Source organism: Prionailurus bengalensis, chromosome E4, assembly GCF_016509475.1.
Source record: "Prionailurus bengalensis isolate Pbe53 chromosome E4, Fcat_Pben_1.1_paternal_pri, whole genome shotgun sequence".
In the NCBI taxonomy this organism is placed as follows: Eukaryota; Metazoa; Chordata; class Mammalia; order Carnivora; family Felidae; genus Prionailurus; species Prionailurus bengalensis.
Genome location: NC_057360.1, coordinates 27,638,027 through 27,655,108, shown reverse-complemented (window position 1 = coordinate 27,655,108; position 17,082 = coordinate 27,638,027). Strand labels below are relative to the sequence as shown.

The following is a 17,082-nucleotide window of genomic DNA, read 5'->3' as shown; positions in this document are numbered from 1 at the left end:
CTCATAATCACCCCAGATTTTTAAGAGACAGCATCAAAAAACAAATCAAGGGGGACCTGGGTGGCTCCGTCGGTTCGGCACCCGACTCTTGATTGGAGCTCAGGTCACAATCTCATAGTTTGTGGGATCAAGCCCCACATCAGGCTCTGCACCGACAGTGTGGAGCCTGCTTCTCTCTCTCCCTCTCTCTCTCTGCCCCTCCCCTGCACACTCTCATGCTCTCTCTCTCTCGCTCTCTCTCTCTCTCTCTCTCTCTCTCTCTGTCTCTCAAAAATAAACATTTGAAAAAACAAGTCAATAAGGTGGGCACAATGGAGAGCCAGTGTGAGGTAGCAGAGGCAGCATGCTCTGAGACTGAGGGTTTGGCTTTACTCCCCCGGAGGGGAGGGCTGGCAGGGGGAGACCGCCATGGAGCCCCCTGTGGAAACAGAGGAGGAGTTTGTGTGGCTGTGCCTGCAGTGCTGTGCCTGCCGCGCCCGTGTCCCCAGCAGCTCCGCTTTATTGTCACTGGCTGTGGACGGTCACTGCCAATGTTGTCTCTTGCAGGCTGGAGGAGATTGATGGCTTCTTTGCAAGAAACGATGAAGAATACCTGGCCCTGATCTTTGAAAAGGCAGGCTCCTATCTGGGTAGAGAGGTGAGCTGCCCCCAGGGTCCCTGCAACTCCTGAGGAGCCCAGTGAGTTCAAGGACAGAGCTGTCCCCCGGAATTCTAGGGTGTCGGTCACGTGCACTTCTTAGCTCAGCACTGGCCTGACCCCTGCTGGGGGACACGGGAAGTGTGGGAGCCGGGCCTTTATTTGAAAACCTTTATGTCTGTTTTCATGTCCCTCATTGAAACCGCACATATATCACCTGTTGTCCATTGAATGCTGGCACACATAGTCGCTAATCTTCAAAGTTAAGGTAGATAATCAGGTAATACATTGAAGATCCCCTGGCCAGTGAATTGGTGAAGTACGGCTTTAAGCCAGGTCTGTGAGCCTGCCTGCCTCTCCCGCCGCCCCCCCCCCCCCCCCCCGCAAGAACTGGAGTAGAAAACTTGAGTGGGGGGAGGGGACATCAAAGCTCATGCAGTGCCTCATTAGGAAGTGAGATCCCTTACCAGATGAGGCAGGTTACAGAACAGGCAGGTTTGACTTCCCATTTCGTGATGATCTGTGATCAAGTGAGTTAGCTTCCTGGAGCCCCATTTCCATCTATAAAGCAGTGATAATTACCTTTCCTCAGAGTATTGCTGGGACAGTCCAATGAGGCAGTTTAGGTAACAGACCTGGGTGGGTAGCTGGCACAGAATAGTGCCTTTTAAAGATCCATGCCCCTGGCCTGATGCAGAGAGCTCTGCATTCTGCCACTGGCACACAGACTCCTCTAGACCACTGGTGAGCTTTTCCCAGGTGCAGAGGTGGGATGATGGGCCAGGGCACGGGTGAAGGTGCAAGGCAGGCCAGGGATGTAGAAGAGGCATGAAAGTGGGAATGAAATTCAACACCACCGTTGACTCTGAATGGCTTTCCTCCCGAAACTCAGCAAGCACAGTCGACAGGGCTCTGGGGTGCCTCTAGGCCTCGGAGCCCCAAGAGGGGAAGCAGAGGGAGGTGGGGAGGGGGCACAGAGTTTTGCTGAAGGACTGCCTGACCCTTCTGGGGTCCCAGTCCAGGCCTGGGGTCATGCCTGTCATGAGGAAGTGACTGATAAGCGTTCATTGGAATCAGCTTTTCTCCCTGCTGCCCACCCCCTAGCCCCCTGGGAAACCAGGGGCAGGGACCCCTGTGGACTGAGTGAGTCTGGGGCTGTGTCCACGCAGAAGATGGTTAGTTTGAAAAGCAGGAAGGCACAGTGACCAAGAGCCCAGGCTCTGGAGCCAAACTGAACTGGATTTGTTGCCCAATTCAGGCTCTTGCTGACTGTATGACCTAGACACTCGATTTCACTTCTAAGCCTCAGGTTTTTCATTTGCAATAGGCATTTATTTTTTTAATGAACACTTATGTACCTACTATGCACTAGTTGCTGTTACGATTCCAATTTTGTTAATAATCCAATTGTTACTCCAGTTTTGCAAGTAAGGAAATTGAGTTGGGGGGAGGTTTAGGCCAGTGGGGCCAGGATGCACACCCAGGTAGCCATAGTATACTGCGCCTACTGGCTTGGCCTCCTAACAATAGTTCCTGTTTCATAGTATTATTTTGAAGATTAAATGAAGCAATATATTTACAGCACATAATACCTACTCTGTAAACATTAGCTAACATTATTTTTCCCTTATTTCTTTCTAAAATTAAAATCCTATCTAAGTATGTCTTCTGATTCGGAATATAGATAGAAAGCCTTATAAATATAAGAATAAAAATGAAACCACATTTTATCATGCCTTCTACAGATTGCTTTCATTGGAAAGAAAATGCTATTCAATTGGACTGCTCTAGGAAATTCAAGGTGTGTGGTGTGCACAGTTCCAAAGCCCCTTCTCCTGGGCAGTGCTTGATTCTTGTCCCCTGTGGCATAGATGCGGTTGGTGGCATGAGTCTTGCTCAGCACCCTGGTCCACTCTCTGAAAGGTTTAGAGTCTGGGTGGAGCGTGGCTGCCACCAGGCACCCGCCCAGGGCTCCTTCTGCCCAGTGACTGGACCCCGCCCCTAACACGTCTATCTGTCTGTCTCTGCAGGTGACTCTGGACCTGTCCCAGCACCATGGCATCGCGGTGCGCAGGGTCCTGAACACGGAGGGTGATGTGGTGAGCAAGTTTGGGGTCACCGACTTCCCGTCTTGCTACTTGCTGTTTCGGAATGGCTCTGCCTCCCGGGTCCGCGTGTGAGTGCAGTGCCTCTCTGTCTCCTCCCTCCTCTCTCCCTGTGCTCGTTTCTTCCTGCCCGGAGGGGCTGCTGGCCTCTTACTGGGGCTGACAAGTTCTTTCTCCTGCCCTTCTTCTGAGGAGCTCCCTCCGAGATAGGCAGGGAGCGCCCTGTGCAGGAGAAGCAGCCGTCTGCCTGCGGGGGGTGGGCAGTGCCGGGAACATGGCCCCCGGCCCCCAGCTCGGCAGTCCTGCCTCAGGCTCCTGGCGCCCTCGCCCTCCGTGCTTCGGCACCGTCGCCACCGCAGCCCTGGCCCCACTCCTCATTCTCCTCTGTCCACAGACTCGTTGGCAGGCTGCGGGCCTGGCAAGCTCTCAGATATGCCTGACCCTCCCTCCCTTTAGTTTTCTAATTGCAGAAAAGTTCATTAGGAGCTAGACAATAGCCGGTTCCAAAATGCCAGGAGAAAACAATCAGGCCAGCCGTGGCCCTCTGTCAGGCTCCTGCTGCTGAATGGCCCGTTAAATGGCGCCAGATGGTGCCTCGATGCCCTCCCTGGGTAGATGATTGATGTAGCCTGGCTCTGCAGGCAGGAACTCGAGGGCCAGGGAGCTCGAGACTTGCCCAAGGTACCCAGCGAGCTGCTCTGCGGGCCCATTAGTGCCATCCCGCCTGGAGGCTGGGCAGGGCGGCCACGCGCCCTTGCCGGCCCCAGTCGCTAGACAGCACGGGGCCAGGCCTTGTCAGAGAGTTCTCCTGGGGGAGGGAAGCCTGATGTCTGTAGGGGGACAGGAGGGACAGAAAGTGCCAGTCCTGGTGGGGAGAGGAGGCATTGTTTCCCTACTTGGAGCTGGTGGAGGGGAAAATTGTTTGTGACGACGCTGCTCCGGAGCCATCTGTTCATCGATAAACATCGGGCCGGGACGGCAGAGTGGGAAGCAGGGCTTCCTGATGCCAGCTCCCCTGGGGTGTCCCGTCATGCTGTGGCTGGTCTTCACACCCTCCCTCCAGGTGGCCGTGACCGGGAGGTGTCGCCTGCCCTCAAGGACTCTGTCAGAAGAGGGAAAGAAGTCGAAAGGATTGTAGAAGGATTTGAGGATTGTAGCGTTTTTGTTGTCATTACTACCTGTTTTTGAAAAGCCGTGTATCACACTGCGGTGACTTTCTTGGGGACTCATGTCCCCTCTGGTATCTCAGAGCCAGCTTGTGAGCAGGCAGCTTCCTCGGTCTCTGGGGAGGGGAGTCAGACCCAGCCGTCCTGTCCACGGCGGAATTAGCAGCAGCCCCGCGGACCCCACCTGCTCCTCCGCGCGCTCCACCCCACAGCCTCTCCGGGCCAGGTTGAGACCTTCTCGGGCCCCGCTGCTTTTCCAGATGGGGTTTTGACATCAGACTGGTGTCCACGAAACTTTCCATTGCATGAGCAGTGGATAGAAAGGCCGAAGTGAGGCATGGGTGCCTTGATTATGAGCTCGCGGAGGGTAAGACCCAACCGGATTCAAATATTTCTTAATAAACATTTCTGTCAAGTGAGCCACCTACCTCCTCTCCAGGCAGGAGTTCGCCCTGGGGTCTGCTTCTCCAGACTCACTGCCTCTCCTCTGTGCTTTCTTCCCTCGCAGACTTAAGGAATCCAGGTCCTTCTACACCGTGTACCTGCAGAAGTTCTCCAGGACCACCAGGGAGGCTGTCCCGACCACGGTTGCACCCACCACAGCTCACACAGCAGCTCCCACTGTGTGGAAGGTCGCAGATCGGTAAGGCCACGCCTACTTCCCTGAGCCCTTCCCTCACCCCAGCCTTACCTCTGATCACAGACCTCCTGCCTCCTACCACATTCCATTCCTTGTCTTGAGCTTAGCACGTGCCTTTCCAGTCCCAGACCCCCGAGGGCTGACCTTGGCCTTTGGACACCGCCCCCCTCCGGCCATGCAGGAGAGTCTCAGATGTGTGGGAGCAGCAGCAGTGAACTGGTGACCAGCCCTGTGTCTGCTGACTGTGGCGGCTGCCAAACAGCATTTACTTGTATCCTTCATGATAGAATGAATACTTTTCTATGCCCACATTCCTTGAGCTTAATGCTATTCAAGAACAAGTAGAATCAGCTTAGAAGGATAATCTGTGGCCTTCCAGCCAGCTTCCTACCCAAGCAACTATTTCTTCAGCAGGTACTTTTGAGTACCTGCTACAGGCTAGGCACTGTACCACAGGTATGCCCAGATGTGCAGCTCCTTCCCACAGAGAGTTTACTTTCCATTCTAGGAGGACACTGACCTCATTTGAATGCCTCTGGTGCTGGGGAGCTCACTACCTTTTGAGGTAGCCTATATCTTTGTGCACAGTTGTAACCATGAGGAAGTGGCTCTTGGAGTAGAATTCCTGCTTGTTGGGCAAATGAGGCTATAAACCTCTTGCACGGGCACCCAGCAGTTTGCCAGGTGGAAATGGCTGACCAGGGAGCCCAGAGCTGCATCAGGAAGGTGGTTTGCACCTACAGTACAGGGGACTGTACGAGACAACTGGGGGAAAGGTCATCTGATTTCCAGAGGATTTTGCATCCCAGCGTGAGGGACTTTAAGGGTTGAAAGCACTAATGGAGAGATTTTTAGTAAATCAGGTAAGAAGGAAAGAGAGACTGAGAGGTGGGAATGAATGGTCGTTATGGTCATTCAAATTATGGTGATTCAATTCATTCAAATTATAATAGCTGACACATACTGGCCTGGTGTGCCAAACTGCTGGGCACCTTCCAATACATTATCTCCCTTCAGTCACGGGCCATTTCTTGAGGCAGACCATGGGAATGGTGAGGTACTGAGGCCCAGGAGCACAGAGAGGGACTCTGCCACGAGTGTGAAGCACAGGTGGTCACAGGCTCACCCCAGTTAGCTGACCTTGCTGGTTCCCTGCAACCTGAGGTGGTAGGTGCGGCAGGAGCCATCAGTCCATTTTACAGGTGCGGTCACTGAGGCCCCAGAGAGGTAGATTGTAGTTGCCCCGCCTCTCAGAGCTAGCTCACTGTAGATCTGAGGCCAGAACCCAGGCCTCAGGAAGCAGGGGTAGAGAAGCGGCCAACACACAAGGAGCCCTTTGCTTCAGAACCCCAAGCCCAGGCCCCAAGTGAGCGTGATGGGCGCAGGGGGGAACGGTCAGCATGGAGCCTGAAGCCCTTCCGCTGGGGCTGGGGTCAGCCCAAGAGGTGTGAGAGAGAGCCCCACCTGCTACCAAAGTCTGGCAGCTACGAGGATATCAGCCCCAAAATAAAAACACACACCGCTTCTCCTCCTATCCCCTGAGTCCCCACTGTGCCCTGACTTGGTGGGCAGCCAAACCCTTGGTCTTTCCGAAAGGACCCAGCTTTTTATTGGTCTGTCTGTCCCTTGGGGGTCTTTGTTCAGAACAGAGAATGAAGCTCAGCCTTCCACCAGCAGCCTGACTAAAGCACCTTTAAGGAGTCATGGGTGAGACTGGCTCTGAGCCTGCAGAGGGGGATCCCCTACTCTGTGCCAGGAGTTGCTGAGGGGTTTACCTTTGTGCTTTTGTTTCATCCTCTTAGCAACCTACCCATGAGCAATTTATTATTTACTTGTGATAATAAATGAGGAATTGAGGCTCAGAGAAGTTAAGTCATATACTCAGGGTCATAGAGCTGGTCAGTGGCAGAGCCTGGTGCTAACTTATAAGACTCTGTGACCATCAGAGATGGCCCTCCCCTTCTCTCTCTTTAGCCCTGGGCACTCGTCCCCAGCCGCTGCCCTATGGCTAACACCTCTCTCTCTCTCTGCCTCCTCCTGGGTCCTTAGCTCCAAGATCTACATGGCTGACCTGGAATCTGCACTGCACTACATCCTGCGGGTAGAAGTGGGCAAGTTCTCTGTTCTGGAAGGGCAGCGCCTGGTGGCCCTGAAAAAGTTCATGGCAGTGCTGGCCCAGGTGAGTAGGGCCCCAGTCTCCCTTGTCTCTCTTCCCTCTGTAGCTGGCTCCCCCTTCCTCCCTGCATCCTTCTGTCTGGTTCCAGATCCACTCCAGTGCTGCCCTACTTAAAATCCGAGGCTCTGGGCTGCCGAGGACTGCTGAGTCAGATGCGGGCTCTGGTCTCCTGCTGAGCCTGACTGCTGACTCAGCTACCCTCAGCTCCTGAGTGCCAGGTCTGCTTCTTCTTGGTGCAGGTCTGTGGGCAGCTGGGGCTGCCGCTGGGGGTGATCTGTGCCTCCCCATCGGGAACTGCTTGCCAGCCCCACCTCCCCGGTCCCCACCTCACCCAGTCCTGGCCTCAGGCCCACCTGGCTCAGTCTTGTGCTTGTGTGGTGCTGTCACAGCCTGAAGCCAGAGCCTTGGGTCCCTCCCCAACGACGTCCCTGCTCCTTCCTGTAAGCAGCTGGTGGGACTGGCCACTGGGTGGCGTGCGGTCACCAGCGTTTCCTGCTCCAGCCACAGGGTGACTCCCTGAAGTCCAGAGCCTTTAATTCATCCTTCCTCCTGACACCAGGGTCTTAGAAGGAGGAAGGGTCCAAGTCAGGATGAAGGGCAAAGGTCAGGGAAAAACGCTGACTTAAAGCTGTAAAATCATGTTGGGAGCCCAGAGGCCCGAGTGAGCTGACCAAGAGGGAGTGGGTCAAAGACAAGATTCTTCTGGCCACTTCTCCCTCAGGGGCCGTGTCCAGCCCTGGAGGGTTGATGGGAATGTGTAACGGCTTTCTCCCAGGACTCGGTCCTCTGGCAGGTTTTTCTGTGTAGCGATCCTTCTTTTTTCTTTCTCCTCCGAACTTTCCTCAGTGTCATTGTCCTCTTGACCAGTGTCTCGGTGGTTTTATCTGACCTGCTCTGCTGGCATTCCCCTCTTCTGCCCCCCTCCCCTGGTGTGTGTGTGCACGCGCACATGCACACACACATCTGTCCTCCTCCCTAGAGTCCTGTGGCTTTAAAGTGCTGATACTAATGAGATTTCAGCTGACTTATTGTCAGAGTAGCTTTTCATGCTCCTCAGAGACTCTTGGGAGTTACCATCAAGGTCTGGATCTTGGCTATGCGCCCCAGGGCCGCCTTGTCCCCATGGCATCCTACGGAATACAGATGGAAGGCTGTTCCCCAGCCTCGCCCAGCAGTCAGTAAGTCAGCAAGTCAGCTGGTCTCTCAGAAGATCACCTGCAAAGAGGACTGTGTGGCCCAGGTGCCCAGCAGCCCCGGGAAGCCACGCAGCTGCCCAGCCTTCCTCCCAGGGGCAGTGTGGGGTCAGGGTCAGCCTTGAGAGAGGGAGCCTCAAGGACCCAGCTTGACTTAGAGCCTCTGTTCTCTCCCCAGCCCCTCCCTCGCCTTACCAGGTGCCCCAGAGCAGAGGTTGTGAGGAACACACGTTTGCATCTTAGGCAGGATGTTTTCCTGGTGGCTTGGGGACATTTCAAGAAACTGCCTTGGGCCACTTCTGTTTAGCCCCCTATCCTCCCTGGGACTGCAGGGCTCTGGGGGAATTGCTGTTCACTCCCCAGCTTCCCCTTGTGCCCCCCACAGCACTTCCCTGGCCAGCCCTTAGTCCAGAACTTCCTGCATTCCATGAATGACTGGCTCAAGAGGCAGCAGAGAAAGAAAATTCCCTACGGTTTCTTTAAAGCTGCCCTGGACAACAGGAAGGAGGTGAGTCTGGGGACAACTGACGTCCTTCTTCGTATCCTCAATAACTGTGGGAGTGGAAGGCTCACCCTGTAGCCTCCGACCTCCTTCACCAACTTGGACTGGGGCAGGAGTCCGGGATCCTGGTTGGGTCCTTCCATTTGTAATGAATAAACTGCTACTTAGAGCTGTGTGCGTGCACCGTAGCTCATCTAATCTTCCCAGCTTTAGTGGAAGGTAGCTATTATCCCTGTTTAGCAGATGAAGAAACTGAGGGTGAGAGAGATTGTGTAACTTGTCTACGATCACATAGCCGGTAGGTGATTGGACTGGGATTCAAGTCCAATTGTGAGATACCAGCCGTGAGCGAGTTTGTAGCCACTGCTCCCTGTGGACCGCAGGCACATTGGGCCCCTCTGGCCCTCTCCAGGGGCACCTTTCTGGGCTCCTGTGCGTTCCGCTCTTTGCAAAGGTGGGCCACGGCAGCCAGCAGAGGCACACAGCCTTACAGATTTGTAGGATGCCAAGGCTCGAAGGGACCTCAGAGGCCAGACCCCTCATTTCTCATTTTACAGATGGGGAAGTTGAGGCTAGAATAAGGATGTAACTCAGTCTGTGTCACAGCTTTTCAGATCTGCTGCTCCTTTGATGGGTGTCGCCAGTGGAAGGGAAAGGCCACCTTTGAGATGAGAGACTAAGAAAGGGACCTCGTTTGTCTTAGGGTTGTGTGCTGACCTTTGAGTCTCCTGGAAGCTTCTTTCCTCACCACCCGTCCCATTCCTTTTCTTCTCCATATATGCTCTCATGCACGTATGTGTTCCTTAGGGCGCTGTGATTGTCAAGAAGGTGAACTGGGTTGGCTGCCAGGGGAGTGAGCCACATTTCCGGGGCTTTCCATGTTCCTTGTGGCTCCTCTTTCATTTCCTGACCGTGCAAGCAGCCCGGCACAATTTAGACCACTCGCATGAAGCAGGTGAGTCCGAGGCCTGTGCACCCCCAGTGCCCCAGCCCAGCCCTGCCTTGCCCTCCTCACTCAGGCCCAGATGTAGAAGATTCTGCATTTGCAGCTGGCTGCATGCACTCAGCGTAGAACCAGAATGGGGGGGACCTGGAGAAGCCACCCGGTCGTGTCCCCTGCCCCAGGGTGGTGCCCGGCAAACAGCAGCATGAGGTTTCTTCCCGGCTTTCTTGGAACCACGACCTTGCTTTGTTTCCAGCCCTTCGTGAAAAATGTGTGGTTCTGTTTTTTTATACTCCTGTAAAGGAAAGAACTATGTCTGTTTTGGTCTACGTGGCCGATACTGTGTACTTTGAACAGTTTTAGTGTTTCCCACTGAAACATCATTTTCTGAGGGAAGCTGGGGGAACACATTGCTCCTCTTGCCCTGTTCCCTCCCCAAACCGAGCAGCTGCCTCCATCACCCACTCTGCCTCGCAGCCACACCTGACAGCCAGAAGGGCAGGTATTCAGTTCAGTCCGTGTTTGCTGAGGGTTATATGGGGCCCTGGCTCAGCCCGGAGGCTGCAAAGGTGGGAAAGAAACAATCCCTGCCCTCCGTGGGGCCGGGGGGCGGAGCCGCCCTGCAAGGTGCCAAGGCCAAGAGCCAGGGATGAGGGTGTGCAGGGAGGGGGAGGAAGTCTCCATGCTGTCAGGAGGGGCAAAAGGAGGTAAGCTGAGAATGGATGGGTGAACAGGAGCCGAGCTAGGAAGGAAGAGCACCCCAACGGTTGAGCAGAGGCAGAGGGATTCGAGGAGCGGCCAGGGTGCAGCCAGCCGGCCAGCCAGCCGGCCTCTACAGAGCACCTTCAAAGCGTTGGGCCCTGTGTCGAGAGGGGTACCGTGGTGCATCGGGCAGGAAGTCCCTGCCTCAGAGGGCCGATGTTCTGGGGGAAGGAGATGGACAGGGACCATACAAATAGATCATCTCAGGTGTGATGATGAATGCTCCGAAGAAGACCGAGCTAGGTGGTGTGGAAGAGGGCGAGGGAGGGGTGCCGTGTTTACACAGGGTGGCTGGGGACAGCTTCTCCGAGGAGCCGGCCCTGCACGGGGCCCTGACTAGTGAGAGGGAGGCAGCTGGGGGAATGTGGGAAGAGAGGTTTCCAGGCTGTGCCCGTTTGACCGCCATAACAAAGTGCTACATGTTGAGGGGCTCGCACAACAGAAACTTACTTGCTCACGGTTGTGGAGTCTGGAAGTCCAGGATCAAAGTGTCAGCAGGGTTGGTGTCTGCTGAGGCCTCTCCTTGGCTGGCAGAAGGCCCTCTTCTCGCTGTGTCTTCATGTGGTCTTCACCGTGTGCCACGTCCCAACTTCCTCTTCTTGTAGGGACACCAGTCATAATGGCTGAGGGCCCACCCTCGTGACCTTGTTTTACTTTAATTATCTAATTTGAAGTCTGTGTCCAATACAGTCACATCTGAAATACTGGAGGTTAGGACTTTGACATAAGAATTTGAGTGAACACAATACAGCCGATAACACGGGCCAAGGACTAGCAGGTGCAGAGGACACGTCTGGCATGTTGGCAGCAGCAAAAGAAGGCCAGGGGGAGAGGCTGGGATGGGGGAGGCAGTAGAGGAGGTGCACGTGTGGTGGTCTTGGCAAAGGAGGGGTTGGATTTCTGATTCAGCGTCAGGAGACCCTGCTGGAGAGTTTCATAGGGGAGCGTCCCCAACGACTGATGCTTTAGGGAGACTGCTGGGTGGAGGGTGGTCTGTAGCGGGGCAAGGTGGAGGCAGGGCCACCCCAGGAAGTTGCGAAGCTAGTCCCGAGAGGCGGTGGTGGCCTAGACCAGAGTGGTAGGTAGCATGTGGAAGAAGTGGTCAGATTTAGGAGTATTTTGAAGGTAGTGCTGATGGGAGCCCGGGGCGGACTGGATGGAGAGTATAGGCAGGAGCCAGGACCCAGGGTAGACCCCAGAGTTGCTGGCCTGAACTTCTGGTGGACGGTGGTTCTGTGAGCCGGGAAATGGGAAGGCTCCGTGGTCGGAGTGTGTAGATGGTGGGGGACTCCGTGGTCTGTGCCCGCTGGCTGTCTGAACGGAGATGTAGACAGTTGAGTCCAGGCTTCTGGGGAGAGGTCCATGGCAGAGGTACAGATCTCGTGGGCATGAGCATAGGGGTGATAGGTAAAGCCTCAGGACTGGACAAGCCCATTACGGGGCGGGCAGAGGACAGCACTGAGGCCTGTGCCCTCGGGTGTGTGGCATCTGGGCCTCTGACGAGGAACAGGAGCCAGCAAAGGAGATGGAGAAGGAGCAGCCGCTGTGATTTCAAAATACCGTGTTTGAAGAAGAAGGGTGTACTCAGCCAAGCGGGGCGGGGTGGGGGGGTGCGGGGCTCTCTGGCAAGAGCTGTTGCAGTTGTGTCGTGGAGAGAAAGGCCTGGCTGGAATGGGCTGAGGGGAGAACAAGAGGCAAGAAACTGGAGATGACGGGGAAGTAACAGGGGTCAGAGAAGGGATGTCTTTATTGCAGTTGTCTTTCCCAGTCAGAATGATCCGCGTTAAGGGAGAAGTGGGTGCCGCAGTAACAAAGGAATATGTTTACAGGAGTGAGATCCTTGCCGAGGCCAGAGGGGTAAGGCCCTGAGCACAGGGAGGGAGGAGGCGGTGCGCACAGTTGTGGGGCAGGCAGCAGCCGGGCTGGGGCAGGAGAGGGCAGCACCCAGGGGGCCAAGGACAAAGGCAAGGCGTGGCTTTCAGGGTGCTCAAGTTGCCAGGAATGATGGCTTGGGGGGTGGTCGAGGTGGGGGGGCCATGGGTCCTGTTTTGAGGGGCTGGGAGTTTGCCACAGGACAGAGAGAGTTTGGAAGCAACCAGCAGCAAGGAGGGTCCTTCCGCCACCACCGGCCCTGACGTATGAGGTGTGGGGAAGACAAAGGGTTTAAGAGGGCATGTTTCAGGGAGCCCGGCGTCAGCAGGAAGGTGAAGGGAGTTTTCAGGGGTGGGCACTGACGCCAGTCCAGAGGGCCCAGGGGGAGGGAGTAGGAGGTGAGGGGATATGGAGACAGAGCGGGGGATGTGCAGAGCCAGATCGCAGGGACCCCCGATGCAGTGGCTGAAGGAGCAGGAAGCCCAAAGTGGGTTGGGCACAAGGAGGGGTGCAGGGGATGGGGTGTGGGCAGGCTGGCCCCTGCCTGCTTCTCCAGACACATCTCAAAGAGCCTAAGTGTTCTGCTGACGAGTTTGGGCTTTATCCCAAGTGTCAGTGACAGGGACCTGGATGATTAGCAGAGAAAGGAACTGCAATTTAGGAGTTTGGGAGGAGATGGGGTCAACTCTGAAGTGACCTCTGGAAGGTGGACAGGTGTGCAAGGAGACCCGGGGCCTGTGGAGGGGACGGTGGTGGGGCTGGCGGGCGCAGGCAGCCAGAAAGCACCCCCCCCCCCCCCCCCCCCCCGCGACCACAGCAGCATCTCCTCTCCCGGCAGCCAAAGCCCAGGAGGTCCTCCAGGCCATCCGGGGCTACGTGCGCTTCTTCTTCGGCTGCCGAGATTGCGCCAGCCACTTTGAGCAGATGGCGGCGGCCTCCATGCACCGGGTGGAGAGTCTGAACAGCGCCGTGCTCTGGCTCTGGTCTAGCCACAACAAGGTCAACGCCCGCCTCGCCGGTAAGGAAGGGCCCTCTCGAAGCCTGGAGTCACCTACAGAGGGAGGTGGGGGAGTTTTAGGGGACTTGGACCAGAGGTGGAGACAGGACACTCATCCCCAAAGTAACACCCTGTGTTTCACAGTGCTTCACAGGGCACAGAGCCTTTCCACATGGTCCGCCTGCGCTGCTGATGGAGTCAGTGTCTTTAGACCCATTTTCCAGATGAGGAAGCTGAGGCTTTGACGCTCTAGGACTGTGGCCTTCCAGTGCCACTGCTCACTCTTTCTCCTGCACCAGGGCGCCTTCCTCAGAACTCTTGGGGTCCCTCTCCTGCCTTCCTTGTTCTGCTATCTGGCTCTTGGCCCCTTTCTTACTCACACCACCAGGGAGAGGAGAGCTGGGCTTTTCCACCCAAGGGGAGGGGTCTAGCAATGAAATGTGCCTGAAGACAAAGACCAAGTCCTCCCTAGAAAAAAACAGGGACTGATTCCCATAGGGGGAGGCCTTGTCTTCTGAGTTTCCCCATTTACAGTGTTTTCTGTTCCTGGTGCAGAGGAGTCGAATGGGTCCAACAGGCCAAAGCATTAAACTAAGGGGTGACCAGAAACTGTCGCTGTGGGGAGGGGCCATCTGTGGTCGGAGCCTGGGCTTATCTGTGGGGAGAGGGGAGTGGCTGACAGACCTCCTGGGGGTGGGAGGTTTGGGGATGAGGCCTGGGGCTGCCGAGGTTAAAGGAAAAGGAAGGGAATGGAGCAGGTGGTGGTGCAGGCTGCTGGTCCCCTGGGGCCTCCTGGCCGACTTTGAAAAGAAGACAGGAGCCCGTCTCTCCTCTCCCTGCTTCCCTCTCTGCTGCCCTCCCGCCCCCACATGCTCCATGTGACCCTCCAGCCCCATGACCTGGGCAGGCTCCCTGCTCCCCTTGGGGCCCAGCTGCCACTGGAGGGTGGATCTGGGGCTTCTCCTGGCACCGCCGGGCCTGGAGGAAGGCAGTACCCCGCCCTCGGAGCGGGGGTGGGGGGGGGGTAGTGGGGTCCTTTCGGATTAAACTAGTATTGGTAACAAGCAGGTACAAATTGAGTGCTCGCTTTACAAGGCTGGTCACCACTACCTCTCACTGGACCTTTGGAATCTGCTCGATGTCCCCTCCCCACAATAACTGTTCCAGCGGTTACATCACTTGCCGCTGCTCCGTTCTGGCCAGCACCTTTTGTTCCCTATTAACCCCTTTGGGAGAGGTGCCTCCTCCAAGAGATCTGGGCTGGTGGGCACCCCCTGGGCGACCCTGGCCCTGTGGGGCTCAGCCTGGGGCTGTGCCCACCAAGCCAGCCATCAGGGTAACTCCCTGACCCTCCTGAGTGCCCTTTTCCCCATCCAGGCCCCCAGGCGCCCCCATACCCACCCCTTGGAGCCCACCAGGGAAGGAGATTCCACCAACTCCTGCCTACCCTGGAGGGCTGCCATGGTGTGAGGAACACCTGTACATTACCACATGCCCGAGCTCTCGTTTTAAAAAAAACATTTTCCCTTGAACTACAGAAGTAATGTTTCTTCACTGTGTAAAACGGGAAATTTCAGAAAAATGGAGAGAAGAAAATTACTAGCAGACCAACCAAAGACTGCAAGACAGATAATATTGAGTCCTCTGACCCTTTTCCATGCCTGGTTGAGGGGTACAACCCAGCAGTGAAGTTGATGAAGGGGCTGCAGGGAGCGACCGCCAGGAGGCCGTGGTGGCTGAGGAGGGGATTGGAGTCCTCGCCCAGGGCAGCACCGTGCTGGGCTCCATGCCCCCCCCCCACCCCATGCTAGGTTTTTTCACCTGGCTTCTCATACCCATCATTCCCAAGGGCAGATGAGGAAGCTGGCATTCTGAATGAAGAATGAGGTCTGCGCTTCTAGGCAGGCCCAGGGGTCACAGCCAGCCTGTGTGTTTTCCTCGCCAGGTGCCCCCAGCGAGGACCCCCACTTTCCCAAGGTGCAGTGGCCGCCCCGCGAACTCTGTTCTGCCTGCCACAATGAGCTCCGGGGTTCGCCTGTGTGGGACCTGGACAACACCCTCAGATTCCTCAAGACCCACTTCTCGCCGAGCAATGTCGTCCTGGACCTTCCTTCAGCCGGGCCGGGCCCCCGGATGGTTGCCCAGAGGATGGCAGCCAGAAATTTTACTCTGGGCCCTGAGAAGGCTGGGGTCATGGTAGGCCCAGGAACCACGGTTCCCAAAGTTCCGGCAGAGACACTGAGGGTGAGTCACCCCCGGGATGTGCTCATTGGCCTCAGTATGACGGCTGAGCCAGACCAGGGACCTCCTGAGCACATAGCAGAGCTTCACAGGGATACGTTGGAGTGGCCAAAAGGGCGGGAACACTTGACCAAACGAGACACAGGAGCCGTGTTGCTGGCCGAGTTCCTCGCTGAGAAGAACCCCAGAGGCCCTGCAGAGCTGGGGCGAGTGGGTCGCAGCTCAAAGCAGCTGGCCAGCATTTCTGATGGGGAGCTGGAGGCTGGGCCCGTGCGGGGCCGGGACCAGTGGCTACAGGTGCTGGGAGGGGGCTTCTCCCACCTGGACATCAGCCTCTGTGTGGGGCTCTACTCCCTGTCTTTCATGGGCCTCCTGGCCGTGTACACCTACTTCCGGGCCAGGATGAGGGCACTGAAGGGCCACGCTGGCCACCCCACAGCCTGAACCGTTCACCTTGGGAGGGGGCGGGAAGGGGAGCTGCCGTTCATGGCGCTCTTCCAGCCCCCTGCTCCTCTCCCCTTTTCCCTTGCTCCTTGTCCAGGGAAATCCAGGGAAGCCAGTTGCTCCAATGAACCTCCTGGGGCCCTCTGGGAAGGAGAATTCCATAGCCATGAAAGTGCACCTAGGGCTCATGTCCATCTGACAGCACGGGGGAGGACAGCTGTGGGCAGGGGGGATGGGAGACTCTGTCCCTGGCCTCTCAGGACCCACATTCCTTTTTTTCACCTTGTTTGAAGTCCTGCTCATTCTCACTGAAACTTCCGTGTCTCCCACCTGGCCTTGGGCCTAAACTGGGGCAAGTGAGGCCACAGTTCCCCAGGTCCCCCATCCAGAGGAGCGTTCCCAGGGCTGGCGCACTAGAGCGGAACTCTTCACTGCACCCCAGGCCCCGTCCATCCCGCTCCCTTCTGGATGCAAAGAGGCCTTTGTGCCAGAGAAGGCAGGACTGCCTCTGGCCCTCTGTGGTCTGTCCATCCTCCAGCCCCTCAGTATCTATGGGGTGGGGGTTTGCTTTGGGGGGGGTGGGTCTGGAAGCTTCTGAACGTCCTGCTGGTCCCCCAGGTGAGGCTTGGGTGAGTGTTGGAGGGAGGAGAGCTTCTGGCTCCTTCCCCCACACCTCTGCTTCAGGAGGGGTGCAGGCCAGAGCTGGTGTGGACTCAGATGGGTGATGGCCATGGGGCTGGGTGGTGAGCAGCTGGCTTGGCGGGACCTGATAAGGGCTGGTGTGGGATTTAAGGAGGGTGCTGGTGTCTTTAGTGCCTTGGCTCTGGGCTTAGCTGGAGGGTAGAGTGAAGCCACAGGGAAAAGATGGTTGCTTCGAATGCGCTTTGTCTCCTCCCCAGTGCACTCTACCCCTCCTACAGCTGGGTCTTTTGTCTTTTGATTTTGGCCTCCGAAATAGATGCTAATGTTTGAATGTGGAGGGTGTTGCCGTGAGGAAGTGTCCTCTCTCTCAAGGGCCCACCTTCCATCGTGCAGAGGTTAAAAGGGTCAGAGGGGAGGGTGACTCTGTACACATGCTCGATTCCCACTCTACCCCACTGCTTGGGAGGGTTGTGGAATAAATTATTTTTGTTAAGGCAAAGCGTTGGTGTGTTCTTTAACTTGCTGTTTGGAGACCTAGTGTCCAGGTCTGGACAGAATACGCAGAATCCAGCCTCAGTGGGGATCCAGCCAGAAGTGACTGGCCCCTGGCTCACATAGCTACCATCCTGCAGGGGAGGAGGTGCCCCAGCACAGCCCCTGTCTCCGGGATGGACCCTCCTGTACTGCCCACGGAGCTCTCCGTTCCCAAGCCCCTTCCGTCTCCACATGCACTGGAGACAGGCCTTGGTGGAGTTCTAATCC

General features: G+C 56.4%; 1 protein-coding gene across 1 annotated transcript in view; it reads left to right on the top strand.

Annotated features, from left to right (window-relative positions):
• Nucleotides 1-16,819, top strand: part of QSOX1 (quiescin sulfhydryl oxidase 1) — a 34,859-nt gene extending 18,040 nt beyond the window's left edge. Inside the window, exons 5-12 of the mRNA XM_043568172.1 lie at nucleotides 547-637; nucleotides 2,668-2,813; nucleotides 4,417-4,551; nucleotides 6,598-6,727; nucleotides 8,303-8,425; nucleotides 9,227-9,374; nucleotides 12,835-13,014; nucleotides 14,939-16,819. Of these exons, the coding sequence (XP_043424107.1) occupies nucleotides 547-637; nucleotides 2,668-2,813; nucleotides 4,417-4,551; nucleotides 6,598-6,727; nucleotides 8,303-8,425; nucleotides 9,227-9,374; nucleotides 12,835-13,014; nucleotides 14,939-15,678 (1,693 nt within the window). The 3' untranslated portion in view covers nucleotides 15,679-16,819. The remainder of the gene's footprint in view (nucleotides 1-546; nucleotides 638-2,667; nucleotides 2,814-4,416; nucleotides 4,552-6,597; nucleotides 6,728-8,302; nucleotides 8,426-9,226; nucleotides 9,375-12,834; nucleotides 13,015-14,938) is intronic.
• The last annotated feature ends 263 nt before the right edge of the window (nucleotides 16,820-17,082 follow it).